At 39.4% G+C, this 23,667-nt stretch overlaps 2 protein-coding genes across 3 annotated transcripts in view; both read left to right on the forward strand.

Moving 5' to 3' along the window:
- Positions 1 to 1,325: 1,325 nt before the first annotated feature.
- On the forward strand, positions 1,326 to 18,319 carry fbxl20 (F-box and leucine-rich repeat protein 20). Its single transcript, XM_015037823.1, has 16 exons — positions 1,326 to 1,571; positions 1,838 to 2,005; positions 7,205 to 7,266; positions 8,676 to 8,730; positions 8,846 to 8,920; positions 9,040 to 9,134; positions 9,243 to 9,311; positions 9,394 to 9,489; positions 10,360 to 10,486; positions 10,805 to 10,879; positions 12,572 to 12,702; positions 12,803 to 12,863; positions 13,012 to 13,056; positions 13,148 to 13,204; positions 13,313 to 13,525; positions 15,939 to 18,319. The coding sequence occupies exons 2-16, from the start codon at positions 1,964 to 1,966 to the stop codon at positions 16,044 to 16,046; spliced, it is 1,311 nt and encodes a 436-aa protein (XP_014893309.1). The 5' UTR covers positions 1,326 to 1,571; positions 1,838 to 1,963; the 3' UTR covers positions 16,047 to 18,319.
- A 4,422-nt stretch (positions 18,320 to 22,741) lies between these two features.
- The window catches only part of LOC106950764 (SH3 and cysteine-rich domain-containing protein 2), a 35,413-nt gene continuing 34,487 nt past the window's right edge, over positions 22,742 to 23,667 (forward strand). For both annotated transcript variants that reach the window (XM_015037824.1, XM_015037826.1), the window contains exon 1: positions 22,742 to 23,443. In XM_015037824.1, coding sequence (XP_014893310.1) covers positions 23,357 to 23,443 — 87 coding nt within the window. In that variant the 5' untranslated portion in view covers positions 22,742 to 23,356. The remainder of the gene's footprint in view (positions 23,444 to 23,667) is intronic.

Genomic DNA, 23,667 nt, shown 5'->3' on the forward strand with positions numbered 1-23,667 from the left:
AATTGTTTGAACAAATGAATACAGCACTTTCAAGCATCTGGAAATTGTTCCCAAGGATGAATCTTGTGCAGCTCCACAATTGTCTTCCTGATGTCTTGGCTGATTTCTTTTGATTTTTCCTGTTGTGCCACACCAAAAAGCAGTGTGCTTCAGGTGTGGCCTAAAATACATACACATATATGACTCCAATTAACTCAAATGTGTCAATTTACCTGTCAGGAGTTTATGGAAGGAAACCCAAAAGCTTGACTTGTATGTAAACTTCTGGAAGGTCATTAAGGTAATGTTATTTTGCAACATTATCTGTCCCACTTTTTTGTTGTATGTATTTTACCATCCACGTAGTTGCTACTGAAAAAATACACCTTCTTTCAAAACATCTAAGACAAGTTTTAGTGACATTGGTCAGTGAGCTTTAACTGCACAATTTCCGAACCTCACTAAAATCTAATTTGTTTGGGTTGCAATTCCATTCACAAAGCTTTACCTAATGATAAGCAAAAACTAAAATAATCTTTTAAATAACTTCCAGATACCACAACATCCTTCAGAGGACTTTGTTGATAACAGATTTCTTTAGTTCTTTAGTTTTCTTTTTTTTTTTTTTTCAGAATTAAAAATTTCAGATCACCAAAGAATTATTATTATGAGACAAAAAATTTATTATTAAATAAATAAAACAATTTTTTCACTTGATAAATGCATTCTGCATGTGGTTCCACCATAAATTGTAATATCCCCCCAAAAAACATTGAGATCGACTTTCTGTGTACACCTTTTTTGTTGTTTTTTAGTAAAATAACTAAAAAGAAAACAACAACAACTTAATAATTGGAGGAGAATTGCAAACTTTTCATTTGTATGTGACATTTTAGATTAGTCATTTGATTTAAAGGTTTACCCACACATTCATATTTGCCTGATTGTCATGCAAGATGTTTTTTAAGTTAGCAAAACAAAAATAGAAAAAAATATATACTAGTAAAATGAACGGCTCGATATCATAAAAAGTTGATGCAGTGGCATTTTAAATTGGAAATCGTAATGTGAGGATAAAAAGCGTTAGATGACATTGACTTGTTGTCAAGCATGTGTTTCCAAGTATATAGCATGGCGAGCAGTCGTTCTGGATGCTGATTGGCTCCGATGGTCATGTGGGTGTGGTTAATGGAAACGAGGAAGTGGCGATTCTTACTGTAATAACAAAAGTCGTAATGTATGTAAATGTGATAGACTGTGGTATTTAAATGGCCAGCTGAGTCACATTCATACAAAACAATTAAATGTCCTGTTCGTCTTTTTGTTACGCTATAAAAAGAAATTAAAGATGTAAATCTTATCGTAGACTGTTTATTAATTGTGCGTGGGAAGATGAGGGAGTTTTATATTATATGATAATGCATTTCATTTGTATTTTGTGTTATGAAATTGTTTAGTTTTGTGAGGATTTCATATTTGTGACCGTTTCTATGAGTTCATGAAGCCTGTCGGGCCAGGTATTTGTGCTACGTGTGCGTGTTGAAAGGTTGACACCCCGCATTGATATCTTTACTTCAAGCTCCAGTGAACAAGTAAGTAATCCAAGTAGTCATTTTTCTGCGTGGGAAGTACGTGACTTGAAGCAACAGGATTATATTTAGTTTTTCTGAGAGGTGTAGGCTCAGTTTTAGGCTCCCATGCCTGTTGGGCTATTGTGTGGATGGATATAAAGCTGCACGGGGGGGGGGGGGGGGGGGGCGGGTAGATAAGAGGGAGAAGTGGTTTATTGGCTGGCTGCTGCCACTAAACCCTATTTTTTTCAACAAGAAAACAAGAGGACTTGTCGTTTGTGTTGCAGGCCGTAAAGCAACAACATCGCAACCCCGGGAACAACGGGAGAGGACATGATAATCGTGGATCGGGCCCGTATTTCTATTCTGCAGCGCCTACGCCGAGCTCATTGAGTCGGTAACCAGCGTCCGACATGGGGAAGGAGGTAAACGGTGTTTCACGGAGCCGGTTTGAGGTGAGTTAACCTCGCATGTTGACTGACAGTCGGCGACACACACACGACCGAGCTGTTAGAAGCATTAGCATGCGGTTCCGAACAATGGCTGTCGCTGTAATTATTTTAAAACGTCGTTGCAGCTTCCGCAGTCGGTGTTTAGGATTAGGTCAAAACACTGTTGTTTTTGTTCGGACAACATACAGCCGAGGCCTGGCGTGTCATCTGGCTGGGGACACAGAACGGCGTTTTTCCGTCCAACCTCGTATTTCTTTCTCTGCTAAAGGCTAAACTTGGTGCTTAAAATGTTCACTTCTTTTACATTTGCGCAGTCAAAACAAAGACAGCGAGGCTAGGGAGCACGCCGAAGCACAACTTTCGTACTTTTAGTCAGGAAATTAGTTTTTATTGTTGTCTTTTAAGCAGCTTTTTCTCTTTATAAACATGTAACACTGTAATATATGTATCGCTTTTGTTTGGGCCAACCCGATATTTGTGTACAACTGTGGTCGCGAAAGGGGGGCCTCTGCCTGTGAGTGCTTCCCTCAAATACAAACAAATGACTACAAACTGCCTCAGTATAACCTGCGTGGAAAGCAGGATGGCCACTTGGAGATAGGTGCAGAAAGTAATCGGAAGTATACCTAGAAACTTTGTTAGCTGAATATTTGGGGGAGATTTGGACATATACCACGTATCTCACCGGTGACATTGACCGATGTAGCCTGAGCAGTTGATGTTGTTTAATCCCCAGCTAGCATGGGATTTGTGTGTGGTTTTATTTATTTTTAACGGCGCAACAGCTGACTGACTACTCAGAAGACTCGGGCCGTTTTACCTTCTGGCCCGACAGCTGCGGCCAATCTGCTAAAGCTAACTGGAATTCGGACAGGAGGAAACCGGAAATGGCTTGTGCAGGCCTTCAATATAAAAGTACTTTTGTGAAGCAAAGTTTGAAGAGGATACGCCGGACAATATTTCTTTTACAGACTTACTTCTCTAACCTTTTCTGGACTTTCGTTGTTGTTGTGTGTGTGTGTGTGTGTGTGTGTTTTCAAATTGATTGCAAAATGAGTACAATTTAATTTACCAAAATGAATATAAACCTATTCATCCATTGCATACATGCCCCTTATCTTTTCATGGTCTTAAGTGGAAGTAGAACAAGAGGGGAGACACAAGCTGTATAAGTCACTGTCCCTAAATGACCTAAGGACAATTTAGCAATACTAATAAAGCTAACTTTGATGTTTTTGGCCTGTGGGAGGAAGTTGGAATTCCCGAAGAAAACCCATGCATGCACTGAGAGAACAAGCAGACTCCACGCAGAAAGACCCCGGCTCTATTTTTTTCACACTGTGTTCTGCCCTCATACACAAACCATTGTGTAACTTTTTTGTACTTAAACCAATACCTATCCATTTGTTTCTAGATTGGTTAAGTCTGAAATTATTGTGATGAAATGTAAGAAGATCATTGTTTTTGAGGATTAAAGTTACTTTTTTTTGTCAAAGTCGTCCTCTGCATTTATTTTATTGTGATCCCTATTTTGCCTTTTGGCTTAAGTAAAATTTGACAGATTATGCTACTCGAGCCATCCAAAATGGTAGATACTGTTTATTGGAGTCATGTAGCCACATTTTTAAAAATATAGCCAGAGGAATATATAGAAAGTTACTTGTGTGTCTTGCAGCAGGAAAGCTATAAGTCATACTTGGAAAATATGGGAACAAAACTACAAGGCAACAGAATAATGCCAAAATAGTTGGGTAGCCTTTGATCAATTAACATTTTAATAATAAGCTTCTTAAGAGACTTTATGCGTTAACTAGATGTCTTCAAGCACTTTCTAACAGTTAAGGGTAAACCTTCAAATTATAATGTAAGGTGGAACATTTCTTTCATTTAGTTAATATCTTCAACACTAATAGGCCACGTTCAAAAATGTAGAGGTTTCTCGACTTTTACTTTGAAATGTCTCAACGGAAGTCCACCTAAATTCACATCATCAACATAGCCTTTGTTTGCTGGCTCATAACCACAACAACCTAAACTGTATTTCCAGTCTTGGCCTTCAACACTGAGGCTTCAGTTTTAGGTAAAAATGCCCCCAAAAAGGGACTCGTTTTAACATTGAATTAAAATGAGTCATAAATTTAATTAGAAAACTCAGTGCAGGTCAAATGCTTCCAAAATTATGCCATGAAATAGAAATATGAAGAAATTCAAATACTCCTACAGTATGAGCACAAATTATATTAAGCCTTCTCTCAATATTTGTTCATTTATAAATGTACTTTATTCCTGCATTTTGGGCTTGCAGCTTATTCATTAATAACTTCTAAATTAGTTGGAAAAAATGCATTAATGTAATTCCCCATGGTGTGGAGTGTGACTTTTATAGCAACGGCAGAATCTGGATATGGTTGGGGAGGTCATCAAAGAATTGACATGGCAACTTAAAGGTGGTCCTCATTTTGTTGATCTATCAACTTGCTGCCAGGATTTTAGACAAAACCCTTTCAATAATCACTTTCTTTTTAAGAGTTTTGTCTTACTTCTACCTGTTTACTTATTTTTGTTTTGGGGTAATGGAAGCTTTAGGAGAAACAGGTTTGTTATTGCCGGGATGATTGCAAATAGTTTATAAATCAAAATTGGGTCAACGAGTTATGGGCGAGTTACAGGTATCAGAACATGCGAGTGGTTATGGTGTTTTTAATGCCACAGTTTTCTGATTTTCTCCCCCCAAAACAGATGACACACAAACTACTATGGTAACTGGGGCTGTATGGAGCTTCGAGCAAAGTTGCACTGACTTTCCCCCACCTGTTGCGAGGCAATGCCAGGCAGGATTTAAAAAAAAAAAAGAAGTGTTTTAAAACTACAGTTGTCAAGGTACAATCGACAAATCTGCCAAGTACTTGACTGCTCAGGTTGGCTACGTGAGCATTTAGACCAATTAGCCAACCAGTACAAGCTTCCTTGACTCGCAGTGTAATTAGAGCTGAGCAGTAATAATTTATAATATTCTGCATAATTGACACTTGTGCTACCACTGAACTGAACAGTGGTGTTATACGTTTTCTAAAGTGTATGCATCATAACAATACATATCGATAACTTTATAACAAATAGTGGTGTGGGTATATTATTTTAGCAGCGATTTAAATACTTGTCACTCTTTTGTTTCTGTTTCAAATGTAAGTGACACTTAGCTGTGGTATTTGTACCCAGTAATGTTAAACCGTCAGAATATCATACTGACCAACGCATAGGCTCAATGCAGGGTCATCTCTAATTGGTTTGTGTTAAGTGACTTAAAGGGAGCATGCTTCCTTATAAAGGAGTCATAAAGATGAGTCTTCTGAAGACACCCAAGTACAAGAATTTGAATGAAAAATGACTGAAAAAGAAATGCACTGCTGCAAAAAGTCCAAATAAATATTGCTCAGCATTTTTGAAAATTACAGAAAAATCTGACTTATTTTAAGACCAATGTGTCAAAATGAGAAGTAGATCGAGACTTTGCAAAGTATTATATTTTGATTTCTAATTTAACTACGACAGTGTTGTCCAGAAAATCATTTCTGTTTTAAACCGCAGAGGCAGTTTGGTTTGTGTGTCTTGTCTATGTAGATTCCTAAACCTAAATTACTTTATTAAGCCACAAATGTTAAACATGTATAACACATTTTTTTCTGTTTGAGCCATTTTCAGCAAACGAATAGTACAATATAATGTCTAATTACGGTTCCATGGCATTTCCTGAAAAATTTCAAAAATATTCCACTGTGCTTCACTGGGTTCCTTAACTGGACGTTGGAGCTTTTCAAGCTTTCTCTCAGACTTGCTTTACAGGTCATAGTTGACCAGTGGAGACAGCATAATGCTTGCATTCATGCAGCATTAGGTTCATTTTATGTTAGATCACAAAAGGAGACAGTGTATGCCTGGTAAACAAACATGCACATCTGCCTCCCTGGAAATGGCTCTGGACTATTTGGCCAAAAAAGAAGTACTCTGGAAAAGCGAGCCCTTGCAGCCAGTTTGCCCCAAATCTAAATAGCGAATGTCTGTCCCTTCCTTTTCCCTCAAAATTTTACACGTCTGTGCTGGCAGGCAGCCGCTTGTGTAGACAGCTGTGCGTGTGTGTGTGTGTGTGTGTGTGTGTGTGTGTGTGTGCGCGCGCACACGCAGAGTTTGTGTTTATCAGAAAGACATAGAGAGGCTTTGACCCAAAGGCCCACTGGCTCTCTAACGGTCCAAGCATTAATTTCAGCCGGCAGACATCTCAGTTTGTTTTTATTATTTCTGCAGATGAATGGGTTGAAGTGCCACAATGTCCAAAGCCATTGTGTGGTTTGGGACGCCCATAATAAAAGCAGCCCACTGTTGGGTGTTGTAAATTATTGCTATTGTTTAAAGGCGGTAAATAAACTTTTAATTTAGTTTCAATTGTTGGATGGCTGATTTGTTTAACTGACAAAATGGCAGATCAGCGCTAAGAAAATGCCTTAATTTAATGTCCAAGGGAAGCCCTGAGTGACGCCCCCTTACCACTGGCACTTTGGTTTGGATTTATTGTTCCCCAAGCCTGAGCTGGGAGTAAGGATTGCTTCATCTCTGGGTGCTCCCAAACATCAGTTTTCCATTCTGCAATCTAGCGCAGGCCCGACTTTCTTCCACAAAATCAATAGGGTACCGTTTATTTTTGAGACAGTGGGTTTGTAATTGCATCTATAATGTTAATTTACAGTCTCTGTATACGAAGACCGTTTGTGTGCGCAAATTAAAGGGGTTTTATTTGTGGTTTCTCAGCATGCAGTTATTTCTTTGGAAATCCATTAGATGGTTGCAGGGAAAGAGCCGTGAAAGATGCAAGCTGGCTGATTCTGGGGTGAACTCGCAGAACTTGCTGATGTGCAAACTCTTCAGTGTAAACAGAAGAATTGAGATACTGTGCACCAAAAATGATAACATGAAAACAAAGGCCGCCACAGCTTCTTGTCTGCAAGACAAAGTCCGCTCCTGTTGATTTTCTTAGAGAATCCCAAATATCCATCCTGCGTTCTGTGTTCTTTCCACAATTACTAAGAATTCCCTCTAGATCAACTTCTGTCAATGACTTTACCCATCAGTGTATTGGACTTCTTTTTTACGGACTAAGTCACTTTGAGACAAGCCAGCAACACTGATATCCTCTCTTTTTTGTTTCAGATGTTCACAAATAGTGACGAGGCAGTCATCAATAAGAAGTTGCCTAAGGAGCTGTTGCTACGGTGAGTGACATTTCAGAACCTTTGAGTCAGCGTGTCTGCAGGTTTTGTAAGACTAGGGGGGGGGGACTGAGACGTAAACTACTTCATACTTCACAGCCTCACTTTGAATCAGCAAAATTAAGCCAATGCTACTAATGCCCCACCTTTTCCTTTCTGCAACCCTTAAGCACCACATTCACAAACGCACCCGCACGCTGTGCATTTTGCAATTATATCATGTATGCTCACTGGCCCAACCACCCATTTTCCCTTTTAATACCCAACTTGCTCTGCTCCCCGAATGCTATAAGTATAATTAAAAACAGATGCTGGTGGCTATAAAACATTTAAATTGATTTCAGACAAAAAAAAAAAAAACCCAAAAAACCTCAAACCCCTTAGTAAACAGAAAATGAACACCATAACTCAACCCTGGTCCATGCCAGACAATCTCACTGCACTGCGACTGCTTGGCCAGGTGCAGAGCTGCAATTTCTGAAGTTGGCAGATGGTGCTGCGACTTGCTGTTTCCCTACTTCGACCCCAATATGCTTTTAGCTGCCTTGCAAGATGCTGTAGATATTTAACTTGGATCCTTTTAGCGTCTTTGTGTTGCTTTTAAGAAAATGAAGCTTTCCCACAGAGAGACTAAGCATCTACTCTGCATACATCCAGTGATGTTGGCTGGTTTACTCTCTGCCTGGTGCTGCGGATGCAAGCAGCTGTAGCATTGACCTGAGGGCAACCTAAAATCATCAGAAGTCAAACAGTTATTGGCAGCGAAACAACTGTTGTGTTTAGTGGCTTGGATGAGAAGCAACCTTACATGTGGATTATACAGCGATCGTTCACAACTCGGTCCTTACCGTTTCTTTTCCCGAGAAAGGATTTTTCAACATGCTTTTAACAATCAATGGAATTCATAATTCAAAGTTTTTGAAAAGGTCATGTAATATTTGTGGCTCTAAACCAATTTTATTTAGGTGGACTCGGGACAAAAAATATCTATTTGGATTGTAAAGGTTTCAGACCCTGCTCTAGGATGCCATTGAAGTGTTTACTAGAATTGGACCTTTCACTATGTCACTTTAAAGTTTTTAGTGATTTGTATATGCTTTTTCATATGACTTTATTATAATAAAGCTAGCTGACGAAATATAGTGAAGATTAGGTCTTCCAATGAATTGATGTGTATGTAATGACTCTGCAAAAATAATTTCCCAACATAAATTGAAAACCTCCCGACCCCACTAAGGGAAAAGGGTGTAAAGAAAATGGATGGATGGATGGATAAATTGAAAACTGGAGCAACAAAATTAGCTAAAGCCAACATTTGTCACTGCCAAAACACTGGCCATGACTGCAGCCTGAAGAAGCATCTTGCAGCCACGGGGACCAGAGTCTTTAAATCGTCCCCGTCTGTCTTCCAGAATCTTTTCCTTTCTGGATGTGGTGACACTGTGTCGATGTGCCCAGGTCTCACGGGTGAGTCTGTGTTCACCGTTACCATATCTGCATGTTTTCTGTTCGCGTAAGTAGTCGGCAGGCGTAGAAGCGGTGTTGACTCTTAACATGTCTGCGTCCGTTTCTTCGCCCTCAGTCCTGGAATGTCCTGGCCTTGGACGGCAGCAACTGGCAGCGAATCGACCTCTTTGATTTTCAGAGGGACATTGAGGTGAGAAAATCCTAAGTTGGTTCCTAATTTACTGGTTATATCACTTAAGATATTACCGAGGAGATAAAATAAGTAATAGAAGTGATCATATATGATGGAGTTTTTGTGTTTTGTTGCAGGGTCGGGTGGTGGAGAACATTTCAAAGCGATGTGGAGGCTTCCTTAGAAAATTGAGCCTAAGGGGTTGCCTGGGTGTTGGTGACACCGCCTTGAGGTGAGTTTGCCAGAAACCTAACCTAATCAAATACTCACTTCAATCTGAACATTACACAGGAACAATCCGTACGGTTTTTACTGCTATTAAATCGATTTGTCTCTGCAGGACCTTTGCACAGAACTGCAGAAATATTGAGCTACTTAGCTTGAATGGCTGCACCAAGATTACTGACAGGTTTGTGTTTAGCTCATCTAGCAGTGCTGTATCACGCTTATTTTTTTGAAAATGTTAATTTTTTTCCCCTCTGTCTCCGCAGCACGTGTAATAGTCTCAGTAAGTTCTGTCCAAAGTTAAAGCACCTGGACCTCGCCTCCTGTACCTCAATCACCAACCTGTCTCTTAAAGCTCTCAGGTATGTTGCATCAGTTCTGGGTCAGAATGTACAGAATTACAAACAGCCCTCTTAAAATGTTAAGCCTATGTGATGTACGGTGGTAAATCACTTAGAATCTTTACTCACCTGTTAACGTAACCTATATGTTAAAAAACATAACTACACAACAAATTAATATGTTATGGAGGTGAATAAAAATAGCAAAAAGCTGTATTTATCCGTCTTATTACTTTGTTTGAAGCCCCTTTTGATTCAGTTTCAGCTTTAGGTGTTTTATCACCATCCCAGTTCTTGACTTATTTGATCTCTCTATCAAGGAAAAGTTCTCCAGATGAATTGTTTTGTGATAACACTGTCAGATTTAGATCTGAACTCTAGCTGAGCCTTTCCAAGACTTTAATTTTATTCATTGTTTGTTGTATACTTGGACTCATTGTGATGGCATAAAGTGAAATCATTCATTACCTTTCAGCTGACATCTGAAGGTTTAGCATCTGAACGAACAGATGGTTTATATATTATTGATAATTATCCCCTTAAAACATGAAATTGTCCTCTAAAGAAAAGCAGCCCCTCAACATGATGGTGCCCCCACCATGCTTTATTGTTACTCGGTTTCTTTGGTAATGAAGTGTTGTGTCAATTGACTGTGGGGATTGTAGTTCAAAGGTTTAAGTATGGTTTCTTTAGACCTTAACACAGAACTTCTTGAGAGTTTGGGACATTTTACTCAGGTTGTATATTTTCTTTGAAAGAGAAACTTTTTTTTCCCCAAGAGAAAAAAAAATACATATATAGATGATGTGTTCTGGAATGTTATCCTCTGCTATTTGCTGTCATTGACTTCCATTTGCAACACCTCAACTCACACCTCTGTCCGTCCTTTAGTGAAGGTTGCCCTTTGCTGGAGCAGCTGAACATTTCCTGGTGTGATCAGGTCACAAAGGATGGCATCCAAGCTCTGGTGCGCTCCTGTCCCGGACTCAAAGGCCTCTTCCTAAAGGGCTGCACACAGGTACTGCTGAGTGTACTACTAGTTCCTTGTATTGTTTTCTAATTAAAATAAGCAAACAGAATGAGTGACTTCCTGTTCAGCGGAGGAGGTTTTCAGGTAAAATAGATGCTGGTTGGTATTTGCACCAACAGAATGTTGCATGCAGCCATTTTATTAACAGTCAACAGCCTTGCATTCAAAGACGGTTCAAGGTGTCACGGATCGCTCTGATCCGTGACACCTTTTAGACGAATTAGACGAATCACTGGGTTCAACGGGATTTGTAAAGAGCGTCATTGAATGACTGAACATCTAAGCATTGATACTTTCTTCCCATAGCTTGAAGATGAGGCTTTGAAGCATATCGGAGCACACTGTCCAGAGCTGGTTACGCTCAACCTGCAGACATGCTCGGTAAGTGCAATACCAAAGACATGAAGTTTGTACTGAAATACAAGGAAGGTTAGGTTGTTGTAACCTAATAGTTAGTGTTTTAAAGAAACGCTGCACCGATGCTACAAAAAGCTGATCTTATTCACTGAAGACATTCCATAACGGCTTATGGAACAAGTAGTTTAGCACTTTGTGTTCTTTGCTGCGCAAATACCGCGGTGAAGTTCGGAACTGCTCAATTGCCCTTAGGGGAAACTGCTTTGTTCAGTGTCGTTAGACGAATAAGCTCATTATCTCAAGGTATTTAATGTTTGTTGTCTCTGAATTACTTGCGGTACCGGTCTGGTGCTCAGAAGAAGCAAAGTGACCAAAGTAGTAAAGCATCGATATTCAAGGAGGATTTCTTTCTCTCCTGCAATTTAAGAGTCACTTGTAAATCTTCATCCAGGTGCAACTCTCTGTCACAGTTGCTGTAAAAGTCCTTCTTCTGCTTCCTCCAAAATTCTTTCCAATCATTTATAACTCTTAAGTTCTGAAAGAGTTTTACTCTGGTATGCAAAGGCATCTTTCCTAAATAAAGATCACGACTCAAGCAAGAGAACTTGGATGTATTCAAAGTGTTTGGGTGAGAGTGAGGTACCCAGTGTGTTATGTACATATTATTGCCATTCTAGTTCATAATTAGGATTAGATGGAGGTCAGACTGCTTGATCTTTCAGTGCAAAAAGCATCTATGAAAGGCAACTTTCATAGATGCTTGGATACTTGTCAGGTTTTTGTTTGTTTAGCTTTCAAATATTAAAAATAGGCCTGTCACAATAACTGTCACACACTTTTATTCTGCACTGTGCTCTCAACATTAGCCCTCCTCATAAAAGCCCTCAAAATATGTCCAATGTCAAGCTGAATCAATGCAAGTAATGTTTACAAAAGATTGCATAAGATATCCTCTGTTTCTGGTGAGCATCTCTCTGTTTGAACCGAGTGTCATATGCTCCAGCAGCTGCCTGATAACACTTTTGTTCCACGCATTATGTGACCACTTATAGCCTTTGGTCTATAAGCTTATTTCAAATAAATGTGCTAAAATACCCATCTTTAGTCTCTGTATGCAATGATTCAGCTTAATTTTAATGTTTAGTTTTAGTTTGGCTTATTTTGCAAAATTAAAATGCAGATCAAAAGATATTAAGGAAATTATGAAGTACGATCATATAGAAAAACGTGAAACATAAGGGCACATTTACAGAGTATTAGTGAGAATTTAAATGGAATATGTAACGATGCAAATGTGTCACTAAGCAAATTTTAAGTTGAACCCCCATAGTTGTACATCTGCTTTTTATTTATAGTGTTAAATAGACCAGAAATCATACTGGGAATAATGAGATTTCATTCCAAGCCAAAAATTCCATGTATTCAACTTTTGAATACACTTGACTTAAGAAAGTGCAGATATATATTTTTTGCCCATATTTCTAAAAATTCAGTTGACTTTTATTTATTATTCTGGTTAAACACTTCAACCTTTATTTTTTTTTAATCTGGCTTCTGCAAAAAAAAAAAAAAATGCAGAAACAAATTAAATGCTGTCCTAAGCTGAGTTTATGGGTGTAGACAGATTTTACTCTTCACTGCTTGGAAACACAGCAGAGTGTAAAATTGAATGAAAATTTTTAAAGATTTTTTTTTTTTTCTTCCTCAAATGAGCAGCAGATCACAGATGATGGCCTCATCACTATTTGTCGGGGTTGCCACCGCCTGCAGTCTCTTTGTGTGTCGGGTTGTGCCAACATTACAGACGCCTTCTTGCATGCCCTGGGGCAGAACTGCCTGCGTCTCAGGTACATCTACGTTACAAACTTTATTTATTTGGAAACTTATCAGTTAAACACTTGCATAATCTCTGTCAAATTATTGCACAATTTCTCTTCATTCTTCCAGAATATTAGAAGTGGCTCGCTGCTCTCAGCTCACAGATGCTGGCTTTACTCCATTAGCAAGGGTGAGTTGTGGTGTTTGCCTTTTGAATGCGTGCCAGCAAAGCTTTTGTATTTTGAAAATTTAAACTTAAACTGACTTTACATTGAAATCGATAACCATAAAGTACGTCGGATTAATTTGAATGTTTTTATTGTTGTTGTTTTTTTTAGAATTGCCATGAACTTGAGAAGATGGATTTAGAAGAATGTGTACAGGTGCATACAAATATTTAAAGTATTGATAATGCAGACATTGTGATGTATAATTTAAACGGCAAGATTTTTTTTTTTTCTTTTCCCACACCAGATCACAGATGTAACTTTGATCCAGCTGTCCATTCACTGTCCTCGTCTGCAAGTCCTGGTGAGTCTGTGCTCTCCTCTCCAGCATGTTTTTTTTTGCTTCCGTTACATTTGAAATCGCATCTTTCGTTCTTTTTGACTAACCCGTGGCGCCTCTGCGTTCCCTCAGAGTCTGTCTCACTGTGAGCTGATAACGGACGACGGCATCAGACACCTCGGCAGCGGCCCCTGCGCTCACGACCGCCTGGAGGTGATCGAGCTTGACAACTGCCCCCTCATCACAGACGCCTCGCTGGAGCACCTGAAAAGCTGCCACAGTCTGGATCGCATCGAGCTTTATGACTGCCAGCAGATTACCCGCGCAGGCATTAAAAGACTACGGGTAAGTTGTGTTGGCTGATGATTCACAGGCATAACGTTCTGTAAACGTTTGTTTTTCTCAAGGCAACGTATGTCACTTATAGTGTGAAATTGATTTATATTACAGTGTGCACATATGTGATGTGAGGGAATTCTCTGTTCAGTTTTTTTTTGCTTCTCTACTAGAACATAAATATTTTGCTGCCCAGGTTTTCTGCTTATAAATGACAAAAAAAATAATTTTTTTATTGTGACCCTGTTTTTTGTAAAGCAAACTTGAATTCAGTGCCTTGAAAAAGCATCCGCACCTCTTGAACATCTCCACCTTTTTCACTTTATGAACACAGACATTAATATATACAGTATGCACAATTCTTATTTTTGAGGATTATTTTTATTAATCACAAACGACACCGCTTTCGGTCAACCTGTAATGTTTCTAAACCTCAAGCATAAACCTGAGATATTCTCAAAACAAAGCCAAAACCTGACATGTACTTTCTATGTGCACAATTATTGCTTATGCAGAATTATTACTTTCACTTTATTATTTAAGTCTGAATTACAAACACCCCAAAACTTTCCAATAAATGCTTCTAACATTTAAAAACAACCGAGTGACTGTTACGGCCACCGTTCTTTTCAGCAAGTGACAAACCGTCTTTTCTTGGAGTCTGTCAGTTTCTTGATCTGTCAACGATCAACTTTCTGTGCAGCAGCAACTGCAGTCTCTCCGACACTGTTCAGAGAGGTGGACTGTTTTCTTTCACTGGAAATCTGTTAAAAAAAAAAAAAACTTCCATGAGTTCTCAGTTGAGTTCAGGTCAGGTGAGGAAAGTGGCCGTTTCATAAGTTTTGTCATCTTCAGTGCTTCTACTGGCTAAACATGGAAAAAAAAAAAAAAAGAAAAGTCCTGCATAAAAATCATTCTCTTTTTGAAAGATGCAGACTTCTTCTTGTTGAAGAAAGTGTTTTATAAAACTGGCAGTAGGCTCTGGAGGTTTTCCTTTTTGTCTTGAACCCGAATAGATCCAGCTAGTTTATTTTTGGTAACACCAGCCCATACTCGCCTCCGCCTTGCTGGTGTTTGAGTTGATGTGGAGTTTTGTGCCCCTTTTTTTCACACCATTACTCTTCTTGATCTATGGAAGAGGAATAGGACCTATGGAAAAAAAAATAATAATAATAATTCTGACTCTTTTCTAAAAATTTTTACTTGAGTCAGTCAATTTTTTTTTTTTTTTTCAGGGGCCCTAATCGTCTTCTGTATTGATCAGCAGGAACATTTAATGTTAGCCAAAGTGTATTTTCTTGTACATGCATAACATGGTAGATTTGGTGTCAACAGTCACAACTAAAAGTTAGTATTGTGCAAAGGGAACAAAAACATCACCCGTCAGCTCAAACTGACAGGTGATGTTTGTAGTAGCAGAGGTTTCGAGGATCTGCATGTGTTTTCTATTTAGTTTAGTGATCCGACACTTTAAACTTTTTTTGTCTCTTTCTTGGGAGCCCTTCTTTCCCTCTGTAGCTGTTTGTAGCACTTAGTATCAGTCAGTAGCTCATTGGCGGAAGTGAGGGCATGCGCTAAATAGTAAAACATAGTTTCACAAGGCCTCGAGGCAGATACTTTGACTCCAGGAGTTTTGCCCATGTTGTATCTGCAAAGATTTGAAGCACTGAAATGTACAAATCCAAATGGTTGCAGTGTGACTCTTGATTTTTGACATTGAACAAAACCCTGTAATTTAATTATTTCATTGAGATTTATTTGAAATCTCAATGAAATGCATTGAAATTTAGTTGAAACGTGATGAATATAAACATACTCCTCTCTGCCTGGCTCTATATATCTATAGAAAAGCAGCTCCTAAGAGAAGATCATTTCAGACATGAATTTATCTCGATAATTTTGACGGGCTTCAGGAATGCATTGAAAGGTCTTGTTTTTGTTTTAATCATAAATTAGACTCTGAAGTCTTAATGTTTGTTCTTTTCATTATGGGTCTTGCATAAAGCGGTTGGAACTAGCTCCAACACTAACATGCTGCTTGCACACTAGTGATTCATGTGATTCAGGTGCATACAGCGAGGCTCCATATTTGGAGCAGCAGACTTGTTGCAGTCGTTCCCCACCAGCAAAGTCTTAAACATGGAAGGTAATCAGAGGACAGAGAGTTTGTTTAATGTTTTTCCAAACTGAATTTTGATTTCTGACTCACTGCACCGCCCACACGGAGCTGGTAATCGCAAGCTGGGCTCGTCATCGTTTGATCTCAGGCCTGCCCGTTTGATTTAGATGCGAATCAATCATAGCAGGACTACGCGGGTAAACAAGAGTTTGTTGCCAGTGGAAGACTGACTCAAGTGATGCTCCAATTTTATTTTTTTTCTGAGGCGTTAACAAATTTCCTATTTTTCTTCCTTCCCCTCAGACTCATCTGCCTAACATCAAAGTGCACGCGTACTTCGCTCCTGTCACTCCGCCCCCTTCCGTCGGGGGCAGCCGTCAGAGGTTCTGCCGCTGCTGCATCCTGCTATGATGCAAAGACAAGAACCCCCCCCTCTCCTCCCTCAAACCTCCCTACTCGGCGTGTTCCTCCCCCAACCCAATGCCACACCGTCTCGTCTTCTACAGAAAAAGGATACAGGAAACTTCATGCTGGTGTGCCCGCTCTGCTTTCTTCTTTCTTGGAGCTCCAGAGAACGACGGAGAACCAAACGGGATTCAAGATTCTGGATGAACTTCTCTGGAAACGGTTTTGAGTCCCAAATCATACACGGTTAACACGAACATCGGTGGGCACATCAGTATTATTAAGAGGGGCTTTGCGAATAACAGCTGTGTTCATCAGTGCTACAAGATTTTCCTTTCAATCAAATGAAGTATGGATAATTCCCCCTAAGAAAAACTGAGGATTTTCACAAAGATCCCCTCCTCCCAGTTTTTTTCCCCCCTGGTTCCGAAGGTCACTCAAAAGCTACCTCTAAACAGGAACTGCACTTGAGTAAGACCGACGTTTGCTGATTTATTTCAAAATAAAAGCAGCAGTGACGTAGCTGAAAAACTGCCAACACCTCCAACATACACACACAGCAGCAGAGAGCAATTATTTTTGTTCCTTTTAAGAATATCTGCAGCCATTTGCACTTACAATGAAAAAGAGAAACAATGATCAGACACTTTACTAACACACGCTGGCGCTCACAGCCGTTCTCCTCTCGCCTCTCTCCGTTACAATCAGGCGCTTCAAGACACTGAAGAGAATAGAAACAAAAGTTGAAATATTTTTCTAGAACTCAGACTCACAAGTCGGGACTTAAGAAGATGCCAAATGTTGCATGTGACTCCTCCTAGTCCTTTTTTTTTTTTTTTAAAAAAAAAAAAAAAGTGTAAATATATAGAACTGCAAGTCGAAGCCAGCTAAGAAGCAGCAACAGGACAGTGACGTAAGCTGTGGGTGGAGACATCCACCCATCAGAGGAAGCTCCAGCAAAGTCGGAGCACGCTCGTTTACACACTGATCTGCTGGGGAGTTTAAGCCAGATATGTCTGATTTGCTGGCCTGTTACAGCTTATGTTAACAACAACAAACTTTTGTTTTTTTTTGGTTTTTTATTTCCCTGAGAAGAAGTGTAAAAATAAGATCCAACATCACTACAGGAATTCAAACTGAAGGACAATGGAAAGATAAAGCCAACTTTAAAAAACAAACAAAAAAAACAAAAACAAACAATCAATCCTAGATTGTTTACTTTCAGTTAGTTTGAGTTCACTGAGTTGCTTTTTCTTTCGCCTGGAGGACTAAGGAAGCGGTAGGGGTCGAGAGCCTCAGCTCCTCGGAGGTCTTACAGGGATCCCTCCGGCCGTCCGGGACGAGCGACCCTGAACCCGCTCCGAGAGAAAGCTGACTGAATCTGAGGCCTGCAGCGGCGGAGCTTCTAAAGGACTTCAGCTCCGTGGCCCTTTGAAGTATTGAAGCCTTTTCTTATGGATCGCCCTGTCCTGCTCTCACACCTGCTTCATTCTATCTCTTCATATAAATGTTTTTTTGTTTCCCCCCCAACCCCTCCTGGCTGTAATTTCCTCTGAGTCTTTCACTCTCTTTGTTTTGCTGTGGTTTGGATTCTGTCTCCGTTGTGTTTGAAGCCATGAGTCCCGTTTCTACGGAATGAGTTTAAGCCCAATTTCCAATCCCGGTTTTGATCTGATGGAGTTTGTTTTCATTAAGTTTGTTACTAAATGTCTAGCATTTGTCCGTGGGAAGTGTTGGCATCAGTGCAATTGTATTTTTAAAAAAACATTTTTTAAACTACATATAAGTTGAGGCTAATGGCGATTATTGCTGAATGTTTTAAGCGAGGAGAAGGATCTTATCGCAGCAGAATGATTCTCATTTCCACCCACAAGCATTTTTTATTTGCCTTGTTTTAAGAAAAAGAAATCCTTTTCTCAATGTTCTCTGCCTAAATGCTTCAAGCAAAGCGATAAAGAAGGATATTTGTCACCAATTTAATGTGCATTGCAACAAATTGGCATTTGCCAAATCCAAAATTATGATTCTATTCAGTGTACATTTTTTTTTTCTTATTTTTGGAAGGGGCTTTACGAAAGTATTTATAAAGAGAGGTGTGTGAAAAGTTTGGAAAAGGTGACGGACTCTGTCTTTGAGCTCCAGAAGACGAGATTTTAATCCGGGATGTAATACCTGCTTGTCCTCAAGTTCACCAGTGCAGCTAATAGCGACGTGCTTTCAACCTGCTCCTGAACGTTTCATGTGTATTAAAGAATATGTCATTTGATGCTTCAAAAAAATGAAAAGAGAAAAACACTACAAGTTCCACCTTGAACTTATTTTTCCAGAGCAGTATCAAACTCTTATCTTTATATCAGCGCTCTATATCCCCTTGTTTACATGGAAGTTGGAGCCATCACGCTCCGGTTCTGCTCGTCTAATGCACGTTTTGTCCTAAACACTGGAGTCAGGTTAAGGAGAAAGGCAGAAGAAGCTGAATCAACAGTGTCTGTGTCGGAGGCAGAAGATTTGACACCTGAGAAATATAAAATAAATAAATAAAACAAACAGGAGTTTTGGAAGTGACTGTAGTTCATATATTTACTGTAAATCTTTTCCTTTTTTCTTTCTTTTTTTTATAATTAACCAATATAAAGAAATATGTACGTATGAATAAATATATACCTATATTATTAAGACTTGTGTTTTTATTTTAGGTTTGTCATTGTTGACGGTAGATGGCAGCAGAGATCAGGTTATGCTGATTCCATCATTGCACAGTTAACATGAACATCGGAGTCATTATGCGTCTGCAAAGTGCCAAACATCTAATAATTCGGTGGGGGGGATTAGCCCTCAGATCCGTAAATTGACCTGGGATCAATTCTGGTATTAACTTGATTCAAAATATTTGCTTGTTTGGTTTACCACAACCTGCTTGCTAAAAACTATTTAAGAACTCTTGAGTAATTTGAATGGAAAATATTTTTTTCTTGCATAAATATCCCACATGTGGGTGCCTCAGGTTATATCTGAGTAAGATTAGATCTATAACTGTTCGCAATATGCATATTGTCAGCAAAATACACTGGCTGTCAGAATTATGACGAGATGTATGGACATGGAGGTACCAATTTAAGTCTTAATCAGCATCTTTTTCTAATTAAAAATGCTGATTTCTAATTTCTAAATGCATACATTTGTAAACATTTTTAATCCACCTGCAATCATCCCTTCATCTTGGAAGGCTTTCCACAATATTTAGAAGTGTGTATGGGAATTTTTTTTTTTTTTTGCCATTCTTCCAAGAGTTCATTTGTGAGGGTCTAAAAATGTTATAGTTGATATATATGTCGTATCCAATCATTTTAAAAATGGGATTTAAAAAAAAAAGTTGCCTATAATCTCTTGAGGACAGGCCACCGCTGATGTAAGCTAAATTTCAGTTTAATTTTTCTGCCCGCATTCTTCTACATGTTGTCACAGTAGTTACATTTTTAATCAACAATTTAAAGTTCCAACAAATAACTGTTTAACAATATTAAGCCAACTAAGCAAAGTGCCAGATATCTAAGAACCAATAAAACAACCTGCCAAATCAAACGTTTGAGTAGAAAACTGATGTGAATTGTGTGAGGGTTTTTATTTTTGTGTGTGTGTGTGTGTTTGTTTTGTTTTGTTCTGATTCGAAGGAGCCAACAGTTTCAGCACAGCTTAGCCGTCCATCGAGTTTGTTCCAGATCTGAATCAAAAATGTTTAATCCTGCCTCCCTTTTTAGTTCCAGTCCATAAAACACTAAATAAAACGAATCGAGATGATTCAAACCCGTCAAGCAAGTGTGAAGATGAGTGAAAGCTCAAGGAAAAACAGAACCCGGTTTTACATGCTCCATTTTTGTGGTGTTGGTAAAGATTATGGCAGCAGCATTTTTGGTGTGATCTGTGTTTTTCTATGTCCTGCTTTGACATTAATTCATTTTCACTTCACTAATGGACTTTTATGCTGATTTTATAATTAATGGGAGAGGCAGGATGCAACTTTCCAGTCCATCACAGAGCAACACAGAGAAGCACACACACACAAACACACACAAACACTAATACCATGGGGCCAATTTAGAGAGACCAATTACCCTAACAGTCATGTTTTTGGACAGTGGGAAGAAACTGGAGTATCTGGAGAGAAAGCAGACAGAAAGATTCCTGATCAAGATGAAAACCCTGACCTTCCTGCTGCAAGGCAACAGAGCTAATCACTGCTCCTCCTGGCAGCCCTGATCTGAAAATATGAGACCTTAAACAATTTTACTGATTTAAAAACCTAGGTATAAAATCACCCTATCTTTTGGAGGAGTCATTTCTTCTTCTTCTTCTTCTTCTTCTTTTTTTTAAAGACTCCTTTTAAGATTTGAGATTCACACCAGGAGACTGAGCTGATCTGAATCTTTTTTTGGCACCTGGAGAACGAAATTTATGGTAAGAGGATATCTCCCTTGCAGAAATAAAACTAACAAGAGCTCAGACTGATGGCTGCAGACTTGGAGTGTCTCTCTTGGATATTTCTGTCTTTTTGCTTAGATTATTGTGTCTGAGGTGGAAGCACAGATGAACAATTGGTGCCAATTTATCCCGGAGGGCTCCCAAAGTGCAGCAGCTCTGGTCCTGCGGCTGCACCATGGCGACCGCTGTCACGGCTGGGATCTGTCTTCCGCCACATGAAGCTCATTTTGTTCCTCCAGTCTTCCTGTATCTCTCCCCTGTTTCCAAATCACCAAAGCTGAAAGTGTGTGTTCCACTCCTGTGTTTAGGGCTCGTTTTTTTTTTTAGACAGAGTTATCGTGGCACCTGGGGTATCACATAGAGAGATGAAAGGAAGGTGGCTCAGTGGAAGAAATATAAACCTACCCCCTACCCCCCTCTCATTGAGTTGTCTCTGTTGTTCTGTTTTTCTGAGTTTGTACACAGATGGTTTGGAGCACAAATCATCGCACGCCAACATATTGTGTTCCTGTTTATTTTTAACAGCAAAGGCACTGCTATAGAAAAAAGTCTGCCATTTTTTTGTTTTATTTTTCCTCATTGTGCTCATTGTTTCTCACTCTGCCACATGCTGTCTCCTGACTCTGTGTGAAGATATAATTAATACTATAACTGAACCGTCTTCTTCACACACACACACACACACACACACACACACACACACACACACACACGCAAAGACTTTCTGGCTGCTAGAAGCCAACTTTGGTGTCAGGCTTTGGTGAAATAATGCAAAAAAAATGCAAAGATAATGAAAGTAACAGATGATTCTTACATTTAAAAGTGTCAGTCATCGTTTATTTCCTACTTTCATGAGAATAATAGCAGCTGCTACTTGCCACAAGAAAATGCACAATAAGAAAGTGGCCATTTTTTTACTTTTACCTCAGATTTAGAGCCGACAATGACCCATTTTGCAACTTTAATTATTCCGATGTGAGGGTGCACAAGCACAAGCTGTGTTTACCGCGAAACAGAAATGGTGGCAGATGAATCTCTGTGTTGCAAAACATTTCAAAAATAGTCCAGCAACATGGATATTTTTTATTTGACTGAGTCAAGTAGAAATTGATGCTTTTCATACTTATTTGTGTGACTGATGCAATCGTTGCAAACATATAAACCGCTTGAGCTTACAGTAAGACACTAATGATCAGTATGTGACAAGATCAACACAGTTTACCGTAAATTGGAGTTTTTTTCCCCCTTTACTCTGATGCTCCTGAATAAAATCCAGGGTGAATGAATAGTTGTCTTGAGAAGTCACTGACTCAGTAAATAGAGTAGGATTAGGGATGAGGATGAGAAGTGTAAAGGAAGATAAGATTATAAACCAAATTTTGAACAAAGTGCTTCAAAATATAATATGAAAATGGAAAGAGAATTGCACAGGTGTAACACTGCAATCAGCCCTAACTAAAATATTAGGCAAGGAGAGCATTAATTAAAGATGCACCAAGGCCCATGGAAACACCGGAGGGGCTGCAGACATCCACAGCTCAGTGCACCTCACAAATGTAGCCAAAAACAAGTCCAGTTTGCTTCACAGAAAACATGCAGACGAAGAGGCGCTGGGAAGATGAGAACAAAACTGAACTTTTTTGCCCACATGTAAAATGGCAAATTGAAAACCATCCTGAACACATCATTCCCACACAGTGAGACATGATGGTGGCAGCGACCTTTCATCAGCACTGACAGAGACACTGATCAGAGTTGAAGGGAGATGGATGTAGCCAAGCACAGGGCAATCCTGTATGGAACGCTGTTGGAATAAAATAAAACTGCACAGAGTAGTTTTCAGATTTTATTGGTAAAAATGACGTATAAAATTATAGACGATTTTGTTTTGGGCTGCCACATATAAAATACATGGAGTTAGTGGAGTGTAAATTGCACTATGTGTTGTTCGCTGTTAGTCTTCGAATATGGCATATAGTATTAATGGAGGACCCAAAGCAAATTTGGTTTAACATAACTAAAATGACCACGGACGTTTTAATTAAATTTTTTTTGCCTATAGTACAAGACATTCAAGACTCTACAAGCCAATTTGCCAATGTGCTGTTGGCAAATTGGCTTAAAATTTGTATGTCGTTTCAAAATAAATGATCTCTCTATGAAATGAGCCCTGATGGAGGGTTGAAATCCGCCAATCGTGCGCCTCAGACGCATGGAAAGGCGTGTCTCGGATTGCGCTTAAAATTATGTCTGTGTGTTTGTGAACTGCAGAGTTCGCTTTGAATCTTCAGCCAGTTGATCGCCTTAAATCTTTCGGAGGAGTCTTTTCTTTTTTTGTATGTGTGTTTTGTTTGTTTTTTTGGGGGTTTTTTTGGGTTTTTTTTTAAAGAATGTTTTGAGATTTGAGATTCACACCGCAAGACTGCGCTGATTTTTGGCACCTGGAGAACGGAATTGGTGCCACACTGGAGCTTTCTGGTGCGCGCCGGAGGACGATCCACGGGGCAATACAGAGAGGAGACAGAGCCTTTTGCTGAACGCATGTCCCCGCATGGCCTGAATACAAATAAAGCACAAGCAGCTGGTGTATAAGCTGCACCAGTCTCCAATTTACCCAATAAGCGTGTGATTGGTGTGGAGAGTCACCTCGCAGGAGCAGCAGCAGCAGCAGCAGTGCGCACTCTCCATTTGACGTGGATCTGCTCTCTGCCGGTGTTTCTTATAAAGCAGTAGTACCCCGCCGACTGAAACCAGTTTGAGGAGCTAAAAGTTTTTTTTTTTTTCATTATTATTATTTTGTATTCTTGCTTGCATCGACCTCCTCCGGCTCGGTACCAATGATGACTGAGAACAGTGAGATGGAGAGCGACTCGCAGCTCCAGCGCTCCCCAAACAACATGCCCATCCAGCCGATGACATCCAAGGCAAGTTGCGCAAATTCCTCAGTCGTTTATTATTCAGATGATGTATGTGACCTCTCGAAACGTGGAAAAAAGGACAAGCACTTAAATTCAGTCAAAACTTTGCAAACTGTTCCCTCCATTATCCGATGGGAATTGGCTGAATAGTGAAATTTGTTTGATCGTGCTTTTTTTTTTTTTTTTTTTTTTTTTTTTGTGTTTTTTTTTTTTTTTTTTTTTTTTTTGGG

This window comes from Poecilia latipinna, unplaced genomic scaffold (assembly GCF_001443285.1).
Source record: "Poecilia latipinna isolate Pla-1442-1.1 unplaced genomic scaffold, P_latipinna-1.0 Scaffold420, whole genome shotgun sequence".
NCBI classification, from domain to species: domain Eukaryota; kingdom Metazoa; phylum Chordata; class Actinopteri; order Cyprinodontiformes; family Poeciliidae; genus Poecilia; species Poecilia latipinna.

Excerpts from the sequence above, each read along its gene's own strand:
- fbxl20 (XM_015037823.1), top strand. The coding sequence starts at position 1,964 with ATGGGGAAGGAGGTAAACGGTGTTTCACGGAGCCGGTTTGAG. Across the intron at positions 7,267-8,675 it reads CCTAAGGAGCTGTTGCTACG|AATCTTTTCCTTTCTGGATG; the intron begins GTGAGTGACATT and ends TCTGTCTTCCAG. Across the intron at positions 12,703-12,802 it reads CAGAACTGCCTGCGTCTCAG|AATATTAGAAGTGGCTCGCT; the intron begins GTACATCTACGT and ends TCATTCTTCCAG.